The sequence below is a fragment of the Cheilinus undulatus genome, linkage group 11 (genome assembly GCF_018320785.1).
Source record: "Cheilinus undulatus linkage group 11, ASM1832078v1, whole genome shotgun sequence".
NCBI lineage: Eukaryota > Metazoa > Chordata > Actinopteri > Labriformes > Labridae > Cheilinus > Cheilinus undulatus.
The window spans coordinates 14,037,429-14,057,204 of NC_054875.1; the positions used below are offsets into that span (position 1 = coordinate 14,037,429).

At 37.3% G+C, this 19,776-nt stretch overlaps 2 protein-coding genes across 4 annotated transcripts in view; both read right to left on the reverse strand.

The window, feature by feature from the left end:
* Window positions 1-12,060, reverse strand: part of slc26a6 (solute carrier family 26 member 6) — a 35,946-nt gene extending 23,886 nt beyond the window's left edge. For both annotated transcript variants that reach the window (XM_041798990.1, XM_041798989.1), the window contains exons 1-12: window positions 11,571-12,060; window positions 8,890-9,029; window positions 7,834-7,973; window positions 7,558-7,668; window positions 5,207-5,382; window positions 3,020-3,184; window positions 2,529-2,681; window positions 2,360-2,442; window positions 2,128-2,275; window positions 1,936-2,049; window positions 1,091-1,168; window positions 249-344 (exon numbers count right to left, since the gene is read on the reverse strand). In XM_041798990.1, the coding sequence (XP_041654924.1) occupies window positions 249-344; window positions 1,091-1,168; window positions 1,936-2,049; window positions 2,128-2,275; window positions 2,360-2,442; window positions 2,529-2,681; window positions 3,020-3,184; window positions 5,207-5,382; window positions 7,558-7,668; window positions 7,834-7,973; window positions 8,890-9,017 (1,392 nt within the window). In that variant the 5' untranslated portion in view covers window positions 9,018-9,029; window positions 11,571-12,060. The remainder of the gene's footprint in view (window positions 1-248; window positions 345-1,090; window positions 1,169-1,935; window positions 2,050-2,127; window positions 2,276-2,359; window positions 2,443-2,528; window positions 2,682-3,019; window positions 3,185-5,206; window positions 5,383-7,557; window positions 7,669-7,833; window positions 7,974-8,889; window positions 9,030-11,570) is intronic.
* A 4,364-nt stretch (window positions 12,061-16,424) lies between these two features.
* Window positions 16,425-19,776, reverse strand: part of LOC121517304 (solute carrier family 26 member 6) — a 30,362-nt gene continuing 27,010 nt past the window's right edge. For both annotated transcript variants that reach the window (XM_041798991.1, XM_041798992.1), the window contains exons 17-19: window positions 17,681-17,735; window positions 17,364-17,488; window positions 16,425-16,690 (exon numbers count right to left, since the gene is read on the reverse strand). In XM_041798991.1, coding sequence (XP_041654925.1) covers window positions 16,661-16,690; window positions 17,364-17,488; window positions 17,681-17,735 — 210 coding nt within the window. In that variant the 3' untranslated portion in view covers window positions 16,425-16,660. The remainder of the gene's footprint in view (window positions 16,691-17,363; window positions 17,489-17,680; window positions 17,736-19,776) is intronic.

The following is a 19,776-nucleotide window of genomic DNA, read 5'->3' on the forward strand; positions in this document are numbered from 1 at the left end:
AAAACATCCAAGGGGATGAATACTTTTATAGGAACTGTAGCATAATGATAACACCGGTACTTCTGTTGACCACTTTAGTGAGTGACATCATTGTTGTCACATTGCTGCAAAAGGTCTGTAGACTTATTCTTAAGATGCACAAAGATTTAATGGGCAAACAAAATGGGAAAAAAGTCTTAAGACATGCAAATTTCAGCAGCACATCCTAAAATATTAACCACTTTCCTATCTAATTTAAGCACACTCACCATGTCTATTTTGTTGCTCCTCCACAGAACTGGGATGTCCAAGAACTGCTTCATCATGCCATGGAGGTTGACGTAGATGATGGCAGCCAGCATTGCCTGCAAAGTGAGTCAAATATAATTATTTATGGAGAGCTCCAAATTTAAGACACAGAACCTGAAGGTGAGTAAGTAGGCAAAGTTTTTCTTAAAAAATAGCTGCTGTAGTGACTGCTAAACCCTGAGATATGTTGGCATTTCAGTATTTCAAGTTACATTGTCTTGAAGTCTGGGGAGGGTTTTTTGAAGGGATTTTGGGTTAGATGCCTTAACTAAGATCTAATAAACACAAGCTTAAGTGATTTTTGCATTTTTTTCTATATTTGTGAAGATTATCTTGATAAACAAAATATGCAGGGGTCACAAACATGTTTTTTGTTCACCACAGTGGTCATTATCAGCAATAATACAAAAAAAAAAAGAAGAAAAAAAACCACCCTATAGGCTTTTTGTTGATAGAACCTGTGCAATGGTGGGCCTACAAAAATACAACATCCCTGCACCATCTGTTTTCTTTTTGATTTGTTTGATTTGATCTTGATACAAAACTTTACAGCCATTAAATCTAATCTCTACTTGGGTATAAATTGCTTTAACAATGTAACAAAACAAACTTTCAGGTATTTTTAAGTAGCCTGCAGCTTTACTCAAACACAGCACTGACACAGCTCGGCCTCAGCTGTTGTCATGTTTACTCTTTTTTAAGAGCTTTATAATTTTGCTCATATATTTACTCTCAGACTTGGACACAAACATGTGCTTTTCTTGTGCACAGATGTGAACACAGGCAAACACCCTCACAGTACCTTGGGCAGCTCTTCAAACAGTTTCCCGATCCAGAGCGTGATGACAAGAATAACTACCGCTGATAGAGCCCCAGCAACCTGCAGTGAAGAGGGGAGAGAGGCATGATGAATGGAGAGAGATTAGAGGAAGAGAGTTAAAGAGAAAACTCCTGAAAAGATGGATGATGCAGTGCTTCTTAGAGTGAATTGGTTCATGATTATAAGAGGAGTCAGAGCATCATCAGTTAAAGCGTCCTCTCCTCTCCTCTCCTCTCCTCTCTCATCTGAAATGGGCTTCAGCTGATTAATGGTGTTTTCAAGAATAATCGTTTTAGCCTTTCAGCAAATCTGTTTGTGTAGGTGGACTTTAATGATGGGAGCAAAAATCAATTCTCTAAGAGTTATTTAATGATGCTACTTGTCACACTAACATTGATTGTGACCTACTTTTCAATCAGTTTCACCTTTAAGATAGCTCGGGTAAGTAGCTGTGGGCGAAGTAGTGTTGGGATGAAAATACTGCTCTGAAAATTCTCCTCATATGTCCACGTCCAATTTAACTGTGTCAGCTATAAAAGCCAAAAGACTTCAGAGTTGTGTGGAACAAACATAAGAAGAGCCACAAATCTGTATGCATGGCAAACTAAATTTTAAAAAAAGTAGTTCTAGATATAGATATTTAACTTTTTACTGGTGCAGCAGAAAGAAAAGTAATGCCACAGTATGGCTGCAGAATTGTAGCAAAAGACTTCTAAATTCATATCCAGTAGTGTCCACATGGGTGTCTTTACTATACTTTCTTCAAAGGATAAAAGTATAAAGGATAAAAGTATTAAGAGCACTTCTAAATAAAGGCCCATACCAACCTGAGTCTTCCCCCCAGTGCTCTCCTGAACCATGGAGCGAGACATAGAGCAGCTGATGGGAATACACTGGAAAAACCCTCCAATAGAGTTACTCAAACCCAGGGCGATTAGTTCCTAAACCAGAGGAAAAAAACATTTAACCATGTGTATATCTATATATTAAACATATTAGTTCATCTACCACTTCCCTACCTGGTTACTGTCCACTTTGTATCCATATTTGAGGGCAAAGATTCGTCCCAGTGAGATGGCAATGCCATAACCAACCACAGCCAGAGCAAAGGCATCTCCAATCACCTGACCAAACAAAGAGGCCATGGGGGCTGCAGGTGGCTGGAGACTAATTGATGGACAAAGTATCAAACATTAGCCATTAAAGTCTTCAAAAGCATATTCTTGTCAGAGTGCTGTGCTTGTCTCTCACCCAGAGGGAATCAGTCCCACAACATCCACTTCATATTTCCCATTCAGGTCCACTTGCCAGGAGATTATTGTTGCAAGAACAACCTAGAGGAAAGATCATAACAGATCTGTAAAAGGCAAATGTGTTAAAGTTGGTACATGTGCATCCTCTTAAACAACCGTCTACTTACACCAAGCAACTCCACTGGAATAGGAATAGGCAGTTTTTTACTCAAGTATGCATTTAGCTCCTTAAGCAGGATGAGGCCAGTTATAGCGACGATACTGACCACAAGAGTACCGATGTTTGTCTCTGGAAGGAGGTAACACACCTCCAACACAGTCTGAAAAGAAGGAAACATTATACAACTGCTGTTAGGGTGTCGGTAAAGGAAGCCTTGGGGAATTAAAGGTAAAATAAACCAACATTTCTACAGGATAATATGTCAACAATGGTATCAACTGTTGCAATGATTTCATGTTGTGTAGATTAAATCTTTAGAATAAATAAGTGTCTGATTACAACCAAAAGAAAAAACAGTTTTTTTCATCATAAGCACCTGACACTTGAAGTTTTAAAAATGGAACCACCATAAAACTGCCTGACTAATCCAAAGTCTGTATATTGCAAATAATGATTAGTGTCAGTCCTACTCTGAGAAAGGGCTGTGATTTTTCTTACATATATCAGTGACATTGGCCCGTTGTATCTCGGTGGGCTGATACCAAATGTGTACTTCAGCTGTGACACAATGACATGGACGGCAGCTCCTGTAGTGTAACCTCGAACCAGCGGCTCTGATAGGTAGGTTACAACAAAACCAAACTGCACCAGGCCCAGCAGGATCTATAGTCAAAACAAACAGCGTGAAAACCAGAGGGAAATTCACATTGAACAGGAATTAAACATTCACTCAAAATTTCAAGAAAATCTGCTTTAACAATCAAAAACAGAAAAATTCCCTTCAGTTCAATTCATTTAATACATTCATTTCTTCCTGCTTCCTTTTTTCTAAAGCGCCTTATCCCCAAAGGTCTCTCTCTTTAATTTCTGACATCATAGAGCTGGCAATCCAATAGACCTACAGAACGATGGCAGCCTTTGAGAGAAAGATCGAGAAGTATGCAGAGCTGTGTTCTCGTAAGCTTGGTGGAGGGCTTTCACCTATCCAGTGAAGGTCTGCTGCAGGGGCTACACTGTTCCCCCCAGCAGCTCCTAATGTCTCTCAGGATCCAAGGCTCTGAGCTGAAGAAGGCCAAATGCCTGGCAGAGTAGGCAGAAAAGGGGAGCCTCTGGCTCTGGCTCAGCAGAAAGGGCCAGCTGCAGAGGGTGGAAGGGAGCTGTTGCTCACCAGCTAGAGATATTCTTGGATAAATGAACCAGGAACACGACTGAAGAGTGGCTCCCAGCTGAAGACCCTGCAGCTGGCACTGTCGGGGGTGCGGCAGGTGATGCAGAAATGTCATTCAGGATAGCCTTACCTGTGTCTGTTATTTTTTGGTAGCAACTTTTGCTTTGCAAACTGGAGAAACTTATGTGATTCTTGTTTGTTTTACAGAAAACATGTACATAAAGATTAAAAAAAATCCTGAAAATGGGAAGCTGTCTTTCACTTTTAATGGTAAGTGGCAAGATTGCCAATAAGATAAAGTTTGACATGTGCAGGTAAGGTTTATATGCTCTTTTAGTAGTTGTGGACAATTTTGATTTAATCATTAACATTTCCAGCCAGTACCAGGTGCTTTTTGAATGTGATGATGGACAATATGTCCATCCAGCCATATAAAAAACACCTTGGCTGTGATGGTGGTAAAGTTTGTTGGCTCTCAACCAGAGGGTCAGAGAGTTAATCACCAGCTCCTGCTAGGCCATCTACACCCTGAGGATTCAACTTCTACCCCAGAAACATCTAAGCCCAAAGACAAGATTGTTCTTAACACAAAGTCTGTGCATTTAGCCCCATTCACTCTGTAATAGTCACAAAAAAACTGTTTTAAATATAGCCAACCTTTAATCTATCCCTGTAGTGTTTTAATGATTCAACAATGGTAACTTTAAGAAAAAATGCAGGTTTCCATCAAATTGTTGTGATTTTGAAAAGAATGGCTATTCAGCTATTTTTCACTTCATCTAAAATGCATCCTTTTAACAACAGTACAATGCTTGCTTTTTTTTTTTATTGCTATGAGTTAACTGTCTGGGTTATCTTAAAGATATCTGGTTTATGTGTATAAAGCATTTATGTAACATCCATCACCTGAGCTCAAAATAAAATTACATTCATTGGTTTAATTTTGAGCAGCACTAAATCCATTTTAAACTATCTACACCTGAGTATTTCTTTTACTTGGAGTCCAAAGTGCAATTGCTTCTATGTTTTATTTTGATCTTGACATCACATGACATGAAATCTTGCTTTCACTCCTCTCAGTTCTGTTTTTGCACAAGCTCTGCAGTCTCGTGACCTTTTAGCATTTTCTATGCTCATAAGGAAAAATGTAAACAAAGTCCATCTTACAAGCATAAGGCAGTCATTAATTTAAGAACACAAGTGAGAACAATTCAGGACTTAATGAACACATCATGAATCAGATGTAAGTTTCTCTTGGGAACTTTCTTAAGAACATGATTTGGCAGCACGCAGATGGCTTAGCGGTCTAAGGCGCTACCCATGTACGCGGGCGGCCCTGGTTTAAATCCGGCCTGTGTCCCTTTGCCACACGTCTCTTCCCACTCTCTCTCCCATTTCCGATTCTATCCACTGTCCTTCCCTATTGATTAAAGGCATGAAAAGCCCAAAAATAAAAACGGAAAAAGAACATGATTTGGAACATGTTGGTAATCGAGGCCCATTTCCCAAAGGTTTACCTGAAACAATCCAGATAATAGGGTGACAGTTGCAGCCACGTGGACCCTCTCTGCGTCCCGGGCTGTTTCATTCACTATACTGGAGTTGGTCACATCGTCCCACACCATAAACTTAGAGTCTGGAGCTACTCGCTCTATGACCCCTCCTATCATCACACTCAACACTGCATATGTCCCTGGGAAAGGAAGACAAACACCAGAAAACAACACCTTAGATATAATTTAGGAAAATTTCCTTCAGCCTGTCTTGAAATGTAAAAGTGTGTGCTTACCTTAGCTTATTGTAACAACTGATTAGATCCCATAATGTGACATGTTTTTGTTAAAATGAATGAGAAATGATAAATAACAAAATAGTTCCATGTTGGATGAGATATATTTAGTAATTCTTGATATACTTGTAACGACTGTGTTCATTGTGTCATAGATGACTGAATATGATTCATAGTTAAAGCTTTTTCAATATTTCCATATTCTAAAAATTCTTATAAAATATTTAATCATTGGGGAAGATAACCCCAGCTCTAAAATGCATCAAATGTATATATCAAATATATGGATATGTTAGTAAAGAATGGGAAAACACCACCAGGATGAAATTTGGTTTGACAGAAGTCATCAGGTTTGTTCTTTAAATATTTTCTACAGGATGATATAGCTAAGAATGAAATCAATCATACTTCAAAAACCAGCTCAAACTGGGTTGTCTTTGGCTCAGGGCCATTTCTGTAATTTTAATTCTGCCCTCATTTTTTAAGTGACCACTTGCCCCTCAAAACAGATTTACAGAATAGTGTGGTGAAATCTTCCCCTACAAAACAGAACGACCTTTGATGTTCCTGATATTTCATCAGTAGTCGTTGATGGTAGTTAAAACAAATAATGTTAACGGACATTTTTACTGCAAGCAATACTTTTTAAACACTTTATCAAAACAAAAAGTACCATAATGTACAAAAACAACACATATTTAAGGCAGGCTGTTAGTCATGTTCTGTCTTATGCATGAAGTAACTGCTTTGTTCTCATTTGTACTTTCTTTTAAGCATGATGATTCACAAGGCATTCTAGGAGAGTTCCCATACTTGGTTTAGAGTGTGCCTCTGGAAAGTGTTCATTTGAAGGGCTATGTATGTACCCCAGCACCTCACCCCACCCCTCCACTCCAACAAAAATTAAGACAGCCTTACCCTCAACATGAACACACAAATGTAGAAGTAGGGATAAGTGGTGGGAGAAAGGGCTGAATTGGGACTGAGCCTTTGGGTGTAGACATTTTTCCCTCTTCTAATAATGAATGATTTGTCATTTGCATTTTAGTACTAGAAAATGGCAAATACATACTAAATGCTGTAAGACAGTGCTTCCCAAAGTGTGGGGCAGGGCCCCAGAGGTAGTGCAGCTGGGCTGTAAGAAGTCTTTTATAATAACTAAAAAACAAATGAATCATATTTAACAATTTCATCAATTAATTGTGTTAATTATGTATTTTAGCCCTGTTTTAGATAATCAGAAAATAATTAATTACATGCAACTTGCAAGTCTCAGAAGTGCAAAGCACAGCCAGATGTTTCAACTGGTGTCACCGGTTTTAATTAAATCAGTGGAACAGGTGTCACGGTTTGACTCGGGCTGGATTAACTGGTATTACTCTATTAATCATTGTATTATGTTGCTGGCTTGTCAATTTCAATCATTTTTAAGTGTGTTTGGAGACAAAAATACAACTAGGACAGAGTTTTCCTGGCCACAATGACATTTACAGAGATGAATAAGAGAAATGAAAATTGATGTGACTTGGCAGTGGCTCATTAATTGGACTTTGTGATGCCACAAACACTTATTAAGTAATATAAATTTATCTGAAAACCAAGTGTTTACATGGAAATTTACTGCTTAAGAAAAAAAAAAAAAAAAAACAGGAAGGCAAATATTTGAGTCTCTTGTTATGGTTGTACAAGGGTTTTGGTGGGCCCCAGAAGATTTTCAGGTCTTAGATTTGGCTGCAGCGTACTGAAGTTTGAGAAAGACTTCTTTAAGGTGTTCATTAACCTGAAGAAAAATATAAATTTTTATGAATTACATAGCCTCAGTGCTCTCTGACAGTGGATATTGTAATGACTTGATGTCCATCTATACATCCATCCATTGTCTATACCCCTTAAGCTGTTCTGGGACACAGGCAGCTGGTGTTATTCCCAGGTGTCATAATTTATGTAGACAGGTTCTGTCCAACCAGGAGTCAAACCAGGAACCTTCTTGCTGTGAGGTGAAAGTGCTAACCACTACTCCTTTGTGCAGCCTTGCATGATGTGCAGAATTTGCAAATGTCATGTTTGTAAAGTACTAACCAATGGAGATATGCTTAGATGTGCCGAAGATGAAATAGATCAGGACTGGGTAGAAGGAGGAATAAAGGCCAAAGACTGGAGGGACTGATGCGAGCAGAGCGTAGGCCATGCCTGTAGGAACAGCAGAGAAAAATCTTTGAAACAGCTGCAAGTAAAATATTGAGTGTGAGGGTGCACTAAAATTTCATAACAATCAAGCAAATCTCCACTTAAAACATGCTTCTTTTCCTTGCTGGCCCCTCCCTGTATCTCTACGTCTTGCCCCGCCATCCTCACCCTGTGGCAGCTGCATGATGCCCACGCTGATCCCAGAGATCAGGTCACCCAGAGCATTTTCTTTGAAGGAGTACCGAGGCAGCCATGACAGTACAGGAACAGTACCCAGCAGGCAGCTCTTCACCTTAGGACCAGAGCACCTGAAAAATGTGTATCACAGCAACAGGGGGAAAGAAGAGACACAAAGGACACTTTTTAATTATTCAGTTATTTATCCATAAAAACACTTTAATATGAGTGGTTTGGTATGTATTAATGCTCTTGTATCTGACAGTGTTGGCCAATTTCAACACTGACTTCACTTGTTTTCCAGAAATCAGAACAGTTAATCAGTGATTGTTTCTCCTTGCCTGGCAACTGCTTGTTTATTTTTGCTTCAGCCCATCAAACCATTAAACCAGTTACATGAGGAAGTAGGAAATTTCGTCGCCAGCATCCTCATTTAATTATTAACAAAATTCTCACATTTAGACAGTAGAACTTGTTGCTTTTAATCTCTGGATATACTTCGTATTAGTTGACACTGTACAAGGGATTTTCTAATTTATTATGTGACATAATGTGGGCAAATATGTTGTGTGCTAATGTTGTAAACAGTTGAATGAAAAACACATTTTACTTTTGGCAGGAACACGTGAGAAAACGTCACATGCGCATGTTTGTGATTGTCTCAGGGGCTTTAAATGTCTATTGTTATTCACTTGCATAATGTTTTCTTCAGATACCCTCCTGATATGTTTATTACTCATATGACTTGGGAAAGAAGTTGATAAGAAGTAGATAAAGGAGGATTTATTACACAATCTCTTCATCAATTAATACTGTGTACTAACTGAAGGTGTTCTCTTAAAACAACAATAACAAACAATAATACAGAGGTGAAGCACATTACCCATGTTAGACTTTCTTTATGACTTGGTAATATCCACTGTAAACTGGTCTTTAGCCCTTAGAGGAAACCTTTGGTACCAATAGTACACACAGGACAGAAAATATATCAATATGTACAGTAGGACTGCTCTGGATGCAGAGTAGACTGGTTGTGGGAAACTCTACCTCAGTGACTTTTTGACCTTCTCCGACAGAGATGTTGTTACTTCAGACTTCTTAGCCAGCTCCTCCACTGCTCCTTCATCCAGCACCTCCCTGTGCACGTTGTAGCCCGGTCGCCTCCTCTCTGCCATGGCTACAACAAGCTGCAACACAAACACAAAATAGCTCCTTTAATTTACAAATAGGTCCCCTTTCCTTTTACAGTCCATTCATTTCCAAGTGCTTACCTGCTAACTGTATAGCAATGAGTAAATAAAACTGGTATGATTTAAATCAGTCAAGTTTTATTATGTGCAGTTTAATTTGTTCTGTAATTTATATATCTTTTTTTTTAAATCTAGTGATATCTAATGAACCCCTACAAATACCAGCGGTATTACCTCGTAATGCACAACAAATACGAAATAATTACTGCATAAACTAGTGGGTGACTAGTGGGATGTGCACAATCTGGAAACTCGCGGTATTGCATTTTTTTGCACTTCTGCATTGGCTTCATTTTTCAGGACTGGAGGTTGCCGCTTGTCTGGAACTAGAGCTGCTGAAAAAGTGGGCAGGCACTTTTGAGCTACAACAACTAAAGATGCTGTATTGTGTGCTGAAGAGGCTGTTTTGCACAGATATTAGTATGGTGTGCCTTGAGATTTTGGCTTGATCTTAGGTATAACATGGGCAAAAAACTTTGGATTATACCCACGTAAGACCACTCTACCAAGGCATTGTGTGACCACATTCTGTATAGGAATGTGTGGTACAATATGATACAGTACAGTACAATGCAATATCATAAGACACAAAGGTTACAATAGGATACGGTAAGATAAGGTACAATAGGATAGTGGTTCCCAACCTTTTTTCCTTAGGGCCCCTCTACTTCTATCTAAGAAAAGCTAGGCCACTCAGGACCAACTTGGAAAAAGTACACAACAGTGTTAAGTGCTTTCAGTGACAAAATCCCATCCTAAAAGGCCTACACACACTTGTTCTTAACAAGTACAAATTAACCGTTATTTCAATAGTGTATTACGGCTTCTAGAAAAAAAATGAAGAGGATCTATTCATTTTTCGAAAAACAAATTTGAATCTAAAAGTTGTAAATGTACAATAAACGAAATGAAGAATTTTGAGATTACAAAGTCTAAAATCCAACCACTGTTTTTAGTTTGGTTTCTTGAAATTTTGACTTTACACTTTTGTAAACTTACAAATTTTAAACTTGAGATTTTTGAGTTTCCTTTTGTCAAAATCTAAGAATTTATGTATTCAGGAATTTAAGTTTTTTCTTGGTAATTTCCAGCTTTTTAAATTCCGAAATTCTGAGTTTGTCTATTTTAAATGACTTTATCATCTCAAAAAATGTAACCCTCTCTCTATCCACTGTCCTATCCAATAAAGGCAAAAAGGCCAAAAACAAATCTTGAAAAAAAAAAAAAAAAAAACAGATTCTTTTTATTGTTTAATATACAGTGCTTAACAAATTTATTAGACCACCACCCAAAGTAAGGTTTATGCCACAGCTGCCCTAAATTAACAGCATTGGTAATTACCTAAATCATGTTTTATGTTTCTGCAATGGTATTGATATTGATGATATTTTTAAGGCTAAAACATAATTATTGTTGTTATCCATGAATTTACAAATTTACTGATTTACAAAAAACCTGAAAAATAGTAAAGCACCTTAATATTTCTTGATTAATATGTCAAATTAGAGTTATTTACTTGCATTCCTGAACAGAAAAATTAGTTTTAGTGGTTGAATTTTATGCTTGATTCACTTCTGACTACTAAGAGAAGCCCAGTGAGATGGCTTAAATTTGGGTATAAAAAAGTGAATTCAGTTTGAAATTCCTCATTCCTGTTCAAAATGGTAAAACGTGGAAAGCTCACTGAAAATGAAAGAGTCCGCATTAAAGCACTTTATGATGCAGCTGTGGCATAAACCTTACTTTGAGTGGTGGTCTAATAAATTTGTTAAGCACTGTACATGATGTCTAGTTTTGACAACATCAGAGCAGATGTGGTCCTGTGCCCTCGCTGTGATCTTTGGCACCACCCAGGGGTGCCCATGCCTCAGATTGGGAACCACAACAGTAAGATACTACATGATATAATGCAATGTGATATGATATGATACACTTTATTGTCTCCTTGGGGAAATTGTCTTTAAGTGCTGTATACCTACAGCTGTCTTTACATGCATGTAGATGCTAACCTCTTCATACCAGCAACAAACAGCAAACCAGTTTTACATCATTTACCGGCAGTCACTGTGATCCCATGTTTAATAAAAAAAGTGTCCTGTTCTGTTTTCCGAGTTTTTTCTTTTTAACTCTTGTAAACCAAGGTAAATACAGTTTTCATTTAAACAGATTTTACATTAGTCACCATTAGGGAACTGTATGATGAGGGGTTACTCATTTTGTCAATTCAATAATGCCAGTGTTGTAATTGTCTCTAATGTACAGAGAAGAGCCAAAAAATATCTCTCTATATGGTTATATTTTAACATTAATTTTAAGAAGTATTTTCCATATTTGAAATACTGTTTGAATACATTAACATGTACAACATTTTACATAGTTTTGCATGCTTATTTACCTTTAAGGCTTGTCATGTTTCCTTTGTGCCTAAACTGTTTGTCTGTCATTACAGAAGCAGCTGTTTGTCCCTTAAATAGTTACCTTGTTTTGTCCAACTGTAGCTGATTAACAAGGGTGCAGCGCCTGCTGAAGCCTTGAGATGAACCTGCCAACTCTAGATGACGCGGAGTGTAATGTACTTTCTCTTCTTTTTTGACAGGTGATTTCCTTCAAGTCAGAGAAAGTAGATCCAACTACAGTTGTGTCTCTGATGACGGTGGTAAAGACTGTTTCAGCACTCTTACGATGGCACATCCATATCTATGACCAGTTAAACCTTCCTTCTTTCTTCAGTGGTCCCTGGTCTTCAGTTTGAATCTTCTGCAGAGATTTCCATCAGATCCAGGTGTTTCCAAATGATAAGGTGCTGTTAGTTTTTTGACAGCCAACAAATTCAGATCATCTAAAGAAACTCATCATTTAGTACAAAAAAAGACATGAAATTTCTCCCTTTAAATGTGTCCTTCCTCTCTTTTCTGTTTCTCCTCTCTGTGTGATGATGAGATAGTCCCTCTCTGAGTTGTAGCTCCACTGCTTCTCCTTCAGACCTTGAAGGAAAATGCAGATAAGAAATTGGACATTGTTGTGTACAAAGTAGCACATGCTTGTTTTATGATTTACAGAGCCAGTTTGTTCACACATTTTCTGTTATTCTAAAGACATTTTTAAGCATTGAAGACCTCCTTACCTTAAATAAACTGAAATTTGAATATAAGTCAGACTTAAAGTTAGACTTAAGAGCATGCTAATCAAAGACAGGAAACTGAATTAAAAGTTAATTATAGACAGAGAGCTGTAGAGTTATTGATTTACTTCATACAAGACAAAGTTTTAGATGTGTCTTATCTTGTCTGAGTGTGTGATTAGATTAGGAAGTCATTTCAGCCCAGTCAGGGTTATGCTTGTTGTTCATGAGAGGAGAGTGAAAGAGAGGCATGCTTAATTATTGGCTGAACACAAACTGGATAACTAAGCAGGAAAAACAAATGCTTTCTTAAAGTAACTGTGTTTAATTGATTCATTAAATCGGATTGAATTTCTCACAGCATAATCATGTCTTTTCAATTTATTTTAATTGAATTGAGGTGCAAGATCTTTTAAATCCTTGAAGAAGCATATCTTTGGGCTTTTTTCATAAAGAGAATGTTTTTTAGTTGACAAATTTACCAGACTCTGTATGTTTGACCACACATATCACTCCAGTGTAAATGGATCTGCCAAGTCTCTACAAACTGTATTTCAGCAGTCTTTCCTCTGGCAGGTGCACCAGATAATGTCTGATTCGACCCCCAGTTTTCAGCGTTTAACCTATGGGAGAAGTCTTGGGGACTATGTCCATTTATATTCTCAATCACAGTTAATGTAGGATTTTCAATAAGTCAATATGTCGCTGCTGTCACAAAGTGCTAATGTGTGTGTGGGAGTGCGTGGGCTTAGTGTTAAAGTCTCTCAACCAAAAGGCCTGGGGTTTGGTTGCAAAGTGTCCTTGGGCAACACAATAAACCCCAAATTGCTCCCACTGCCATGTCAGCAGTGTGTTAACAGCTAATACTGATGGGCACTTTACTTCCTCTGCTAGCTGTTAAGTTGAGCTACAGTTACAGTAATATCAGATATAAAACTGGACTACTATACTTGCCCCAGTATAATTGCAAAGCAGGAGGATCAGTTTATTGATGGGCGCATGTCCAGCTTCTCCACAGTAGGTGGCAATAAGCCTCCTTTCAGCTACTGTGGGCGTTATGTAAAGTTACGTAATTCATTGTAATATGTTTTATATCATCTTTCTTTATGTAGGATTTATCCTTTTTCTAACTACAGGACAAAGTTAAATCAGATATACTTACAGTTACATTAAAGGGTAACTAATCTCATCTATTCTTCTTTAAACAAGCTTGTAATCTGTGAGTGTTTATTGACAGTTTCAGAAAGACAACTCCTGCTGATATTTGTTGATGTTGTGGGTGTGTTACTGGTAAATCACAAGGAAAGATGTTTTCATTATTCTTCTCTTCTTGGATGGACAAAGTTTTAGGTACAGTCTTAATAAAACACAGTCAGGTGATTCCAAAACCATGTAGTCTGTAAAACTCATGGTCATGAATCTGACACAGTGATACACAAAGGTTTTGCAGTTTGAACTACATTTGATGAATAAAATGGTCTGTGGGAGTGAAATGTCTTAATAATTAGTATTGTTGGTCCATTACTCCAAGTTTAGCTAATGGACTTTATAGAGACTTTCAGTCACACTTGATTTCTCAGTACTCTCTGAAATGATGCTCCTACTTGAGTTATTAAGCCAAAAGCTCTCCTTCATTTTGGAATAAGATTTCAACAATGCTGAAAGGAATCAGCCATTAGCTTGATTACAGTCCATATGACTTCGATCTCAGCTTAATTACCTATTATCCATGGTATTGTGATTCAACAATTAAGTCACTCATTACATGTTCTCTTCACCATGCTTTCAAATCCTTTTTTATCAGAACAGTTCTTTTCCACACCACCATACGCCTCACTAGCCTCAATAGCACTGTAAATTAAATGAGTAGAAAGAACACAGTTTGAGCACAGGTAAGCTAAACCTCCTCAAAACACTGAGCAAGACAGCAACAAAGTACATGACAGCAAGAACACCTGGTAGTAGATCAAAGGTAAAGGTTCAGTACTCAGAGACAGAGGCTGGTAAAAGAAGGAGCGATAAGTGAGCTGGTGGGCAGAGAGGAGGGCTGATGGAAAGGAGGAACAGGTGTTAGTATGTTAAAGGAGGGAAAGTCTGAGGGCATCTAGTGGCGAGACGGAGAATGGGAGGAGAAACAAAGAAAGTATGTGACAGGAGATGAGAGAGTAGGGTGAGACTGGACTTGAAATCCATGTGAATGGGTTTATTTCTAATAGTGAAGGACCAAAACTCACTTCAACAGCAGCATGGTGTGGCAAATAAAAAGCTAAGCTGCATATGGTACTTATAAATAAAGAATTGACAAGTAAGAAAAAAACAACAAAACAAAACACAAACTAAAGACACAAATGCAAATCAGACTGCACGTGCAGTACTACAAAATTTGGAGTAATAAGTTGTCTCAGCAACAAATCAATTTAGTTTTGCTCCCATCATGTCTCTGTCCATTCCATCTGTGGGGCAGACATGGGCAGTAAAACATAAGTCACCCCAAACAGGGATCAGATCAGATCAAGTGTTTTTATGGATGCTGATCTGAATAACTATCAGCATAAACCACCCCTCTTAATTGGAAGGAAATTTCTTCCTGAATAAGCCATATCATACAATTTTATTCTAAATGAAGCATTTATATGAAGTATTTTTATTCAGATCAGACATTTATTCTGATTGCAAGTGGTCCATGTAAACATAGGTCATGGCAATACCATTCCTGAGTACTCGTACTTATCAAATACTGCATATACAGTGTAAAGGTTGCAGTTTTACTGCGTATTCTGTTGAGAAAATTAAGAAAATGTGGCAAAAGTATTTAGTTTTCTATTTTTCGTTTCATTTGTTACTATACTGCAACATTGCAATTTCTTTTTTTTTTTGAAACTACAGTGTTTAATTTTGAAGTCATGCCAGAAGTAACGCTGAGCTGCTCTCGAGTGACTCACAGTAGCTTCACAGAAGTTTACAGCAGAAAGCATGGACGCTTACCACAGAGATGGAAGTCATGGAGGACTTTTAATTTCTTTCAAATAACATGCAGCCAACAAGTTTTCATGGTGAATTTGGAGGAGAAAGAGATATTTTACAGCATTATTTTAGCCCTTCATGAGCAGGAAGGCAAAGTTGGAGCAATTTCTGCAGTTTTAACATAAATGAAAGTGACAAAAGTAGAGCACAGAACACTGCTAAATTAGCATTAGCAGCTAGGATGATAATGAAATGGAGAGAACTGTTATTGACAATTGTAGCAGTTTAAGTGGAGTAATTGTTTTGGTAACAACAAAAGTAAGGATGATGTTGGTAGATAAAGCAATTGTAGCTTAGCTCTGTTGGTAGGACAGATGGGCATACATATGTACAGGCTGGAGTCAATGCACTGGTTGTGTGATCAATTTCCAATCCTGGCACAAAAAAAAAGTGTGAAAAGGGAAAAAGAAACAGATAATCCTCTGTTTATTACTGTCTTATGTTTATAAACAAGATGACACATCTCAAGGGGTTATTCCTGATAAATCAAATTTCAAATAAGACATGAAAACTACTCTTGTTGTGTTTGATTATGAACAAATACATAAGATGTATTTACACCTTAAATCAGTGATTACAATTTGCATTTGCCTACATAAAAGCAACGCCAAATAGTAAAGAAAAATCCTACTGAAAAGCAGCTACATACTCTAGTTATTAGTCACCTAAAATTAACAGCGCATTGTCCTCTCAGAACAGGCCAAACAGGGTCTATTACACCCATGAAAACAACGCAACTCCCATCTTAAGAATGCAGCTACAGTGAGGTAGATTACTTTTTGTTTCTCTTGTTTTCAACAGGGAGGCCTCACTCTTCAGACTTACCTCATCCCCTGTTAATCTGTTATATGTACATGTTGCACAACAGATTTTTTTAAACACTGGTGCTGCAGTAGCTTCTAAGTGAAGTCTTAAATGCTCAGCAGAGAAGACACAGGCTAACTGGGGATTTTGTTCTGAGTCCATTTGGGCTGAAAAATGTACTCAGCGCTATCCAAGCCATTACAGTTTGTTTAGGCTTTATTCAACTTAATCTGACACTGGTGATACCTGATAACTGGATCAATAAAGTGCAATCAAAGCAAAAATTGCACTGGGGCAGATCAATACCATCCCACGTTACCGTCTTTTCCTCACTAAAGTGCAGTCTTAATTAAAACTCATAAACTTCAGAAGGATCAATAAGATTAGTTGGTAAAAATCATATTTATTGAAAAGTGACAGCACACTGTACAAAATGTTAAAAGTTCTAATAAATGTTTTTTTTTTTCTAAATACAATAAAATAAGTCAGAAGTGCATTTTCATACTGTCCCAAAACCCTCACACTCACACTCTGGTTTGTTTTTATTCCTCTTTTCTGACAACAGAATCCCTTAGCTCTCCTGTGAATCACATCCTAAGGCACCATCCAAGATGTAGCTTCAACACTGACTCGTATCTATGTTGATTTCCTGTAAAAAACAAACAAACAAACAAAACAAACAAAAAAAACACAAATCAAACACAGAAATATCCTTTAAACAAACCGTCATTTTTATGCAAGAACTCTCCACTGATATCTGACTCCTAATGGAAATGGAAAGGATTGAAATGAAGGTAGAATCTGAAAGACTATTATCCTACAAAATGTTTCTCTGATAATGTATGACATGCGTTTCCAATGATGCAGGTAAGATCTTTTTTGTTTCTTTTTTTACATGATAATCATTGCATTAATAGCAAGATGGTGATGTTAATGTACACAGTGGCTATTCTCCAATGTTTTATGACTCTTTGACATTATTATAAATACTAAAATTGTTTAATACTGGTTCACGTGAGTGCAGATTGTCTGTCCTGTATTTATGATTCATATCTTTTTCAATTCACTTAAAATATATTGATTCTTCACTTTTCTATTTGTTTTCATTAGTGGAATAATATTATTAATTTGATATTGTACCAGCACTGCTAAGGAAAAGCTCCTTATCTCATTGTCTAGCAGTTCAATAAAAAAATGAAAGGCATTTTGAATCTGATCCTCTATTAACAATTTAACAGGTAAAAGCAAAAATAACACCTGAAATACAATTTAGTGATTACAAGTTCACTAATCATTAACTTAAATACAGTTAAGTTCATTACCTCTAAATGTGTGGGCAGGATACTGTGGCAGCGTTGGACAGCGTGATGGACTGATGGGAAGATACGAGAGCCAGGCAGGACATCTGGTATACAACCCTGAGACTGGAGCTGAGATGAAACTTTATCTGTTGGTTGGTATAAAATAAAGCTTTAAGGAAGCAAAGTTCATGTTTGCTTTATTGATAACATTAAAAAAGAAGAAAAAATAATAGGGCACATTTAATCTGTCATTGAGCATCAAAAAAAGAAAAGCTACGGAAGTTCAGAGATGGTGAGTAAGTTGCATGAAATAAGTATGTTTAAAACATGAAGCTGACCTGGACATGCTGCCAGAAACACACTGACACCCTGGACCTCCAAGTCTTCAATCAGCTTTAAAATAACACACACAGACACATACATACATGTCACAGGATTGAATTAAACGGAAACAAAAACATACCAATAGAAAGATGAAGGCTGGAGCTCTGTGCTTATTTAACTATCCTGCTTCTACATGGAAAATGATCATTTATTTACTAGGTTCACAGTAATCATAACAAAACAAAATGAAAGTTTTCAGTATTTCAAAGCAAAGACAAAGCAGGATTAGTGTTTTTGGGCATTTTCACATTTAGTTTTATACTGTGCCTGAGCACTCCTCTCTGCAGCCGGTCTGCTTTCACGTTAGTGGCATCTGTACATGTGCACATTTGCATATGTGCAGTCTAATACAGCTGGGTGGCGTATGCATGTAGTCGGTTTACAAATCCAACAAAAAGAAAAAAGAATAAGATGCAATCATGCAAATTGCTGCTACCTGTTTTCAACATATGCTGTTTCTCAAAGCCAAGGAAGGATCCTCAAATGGACCATTTTTGAAGGACACTATGCCATCAACTGCCATCAGAGGGCTATTCAAAGGTAGAGTATCCTCAAATTTCTTCAAAGGACTAAATCCTTCAAACAGAGAATTTCAAAGGATGCACATATGTGTCCTCCGTTTGCAGGAATTACCCACAATCCAATGCGCACCGTTTTCCTTCCCTTCAAACATAAATAAATAGGGGCGCAGGTGGCCTAGTGGTTAAAGGCGCACCCCATGTATGCAGACGGCCCGGGTTCGAATCCGGCCTGAGGCCCTTTGCCGCATTTCTCTCCCCCGCTCTTGTCCCTGCTTCCTACTCTATCCACTGTCCTCATCTATCAAATAAAGGCAAAAAAATACCCAAAATTAAATCTTAAAAAAAGAAAAAAGTAGATAAATAAATAAATAATACAAAAATTGGGTTCTCAAGCACTTTTTCATGTCCAGTTTCCACTATAAATATGTTATCATCATTATTTTATGGCATCAAAGGAAAGCTGGACGGGTAGAAGTAGTACCATAGAATATGATGATTATTATTATATGATTATATCATATGGTGAAAATTACTAGACAATCATATTATTATCTATATTATGATTATATGATGGTATGACAGCACATTAGATGGGCTGGGAAGAAGTTATACAAGTTGTTGTTAGTACCCCTTTGATTTCTGCCGCTGCCGCATACGGGCGCAACCATTCCTATGACAAAATCCTGCACACATGCTAACCTGTTCCAAATCTGTGTCCAGGAGTTGCCAGGTAGGACTCTTGCCTCACCTCTGATGGACTGACTAAGGAGGATCCATCCTACAGAGGAAGGATCCTGGACTTTGAGAAACAGCTTGAGTGTTAAAAGCTTTTGTTCCGTGCTGACTGTTGAGTTCATTGTGGATGTTTTTCTTTTAATTATTTAAACATTTACCTCTATTCTTTTTTGTCATTATTCTTTTTATTTTAGATATTTTTTAAAATTCACAAAAGTCAGCTACACATTCCTAATTCCTTGTTAAAGCTCTTCTTGAAATCTAACATTTATACAGTATAGCTTTTGGAAAACATTCCCTCCTAAGCACCATACCTCATTCACGTGTTGACTGTGAGGCTACAGAATGACTTTTCTACTTTTATGACAAAGGTCAAAGAAGAGAAAGAGATAACCAAGTCATATCAGTTTAGCTGGTAACTCATCTATTAATCAAACACTCACAGGTGTGTACTATAGTAAAGCGGCATATACAATAATAATAATTATGTGTACTATCGTAAAGGGGCGTATATAATAATAGTAATTATTTTATTTATATAGCACCTTTAAAAACAGTTGTTTACAAAGTTCTTTACAGACAGCAAGAGCAAGAACTCAGGGAAAAATAAACATCAACAATCAGAGCAGAATAGAAGCTCTGTAAATGTAAACAAGAAGGGAAGAACATCATGTGGACACAGAGGAAAAAAAGCAAAAATGAAAGAAATGAAAATGATGCAGGTAGATCTTGAATGACAGTTACAGTAGAAGATTATAAAATCTAAAATATAGTTAAATCAGTAAAAAACAATA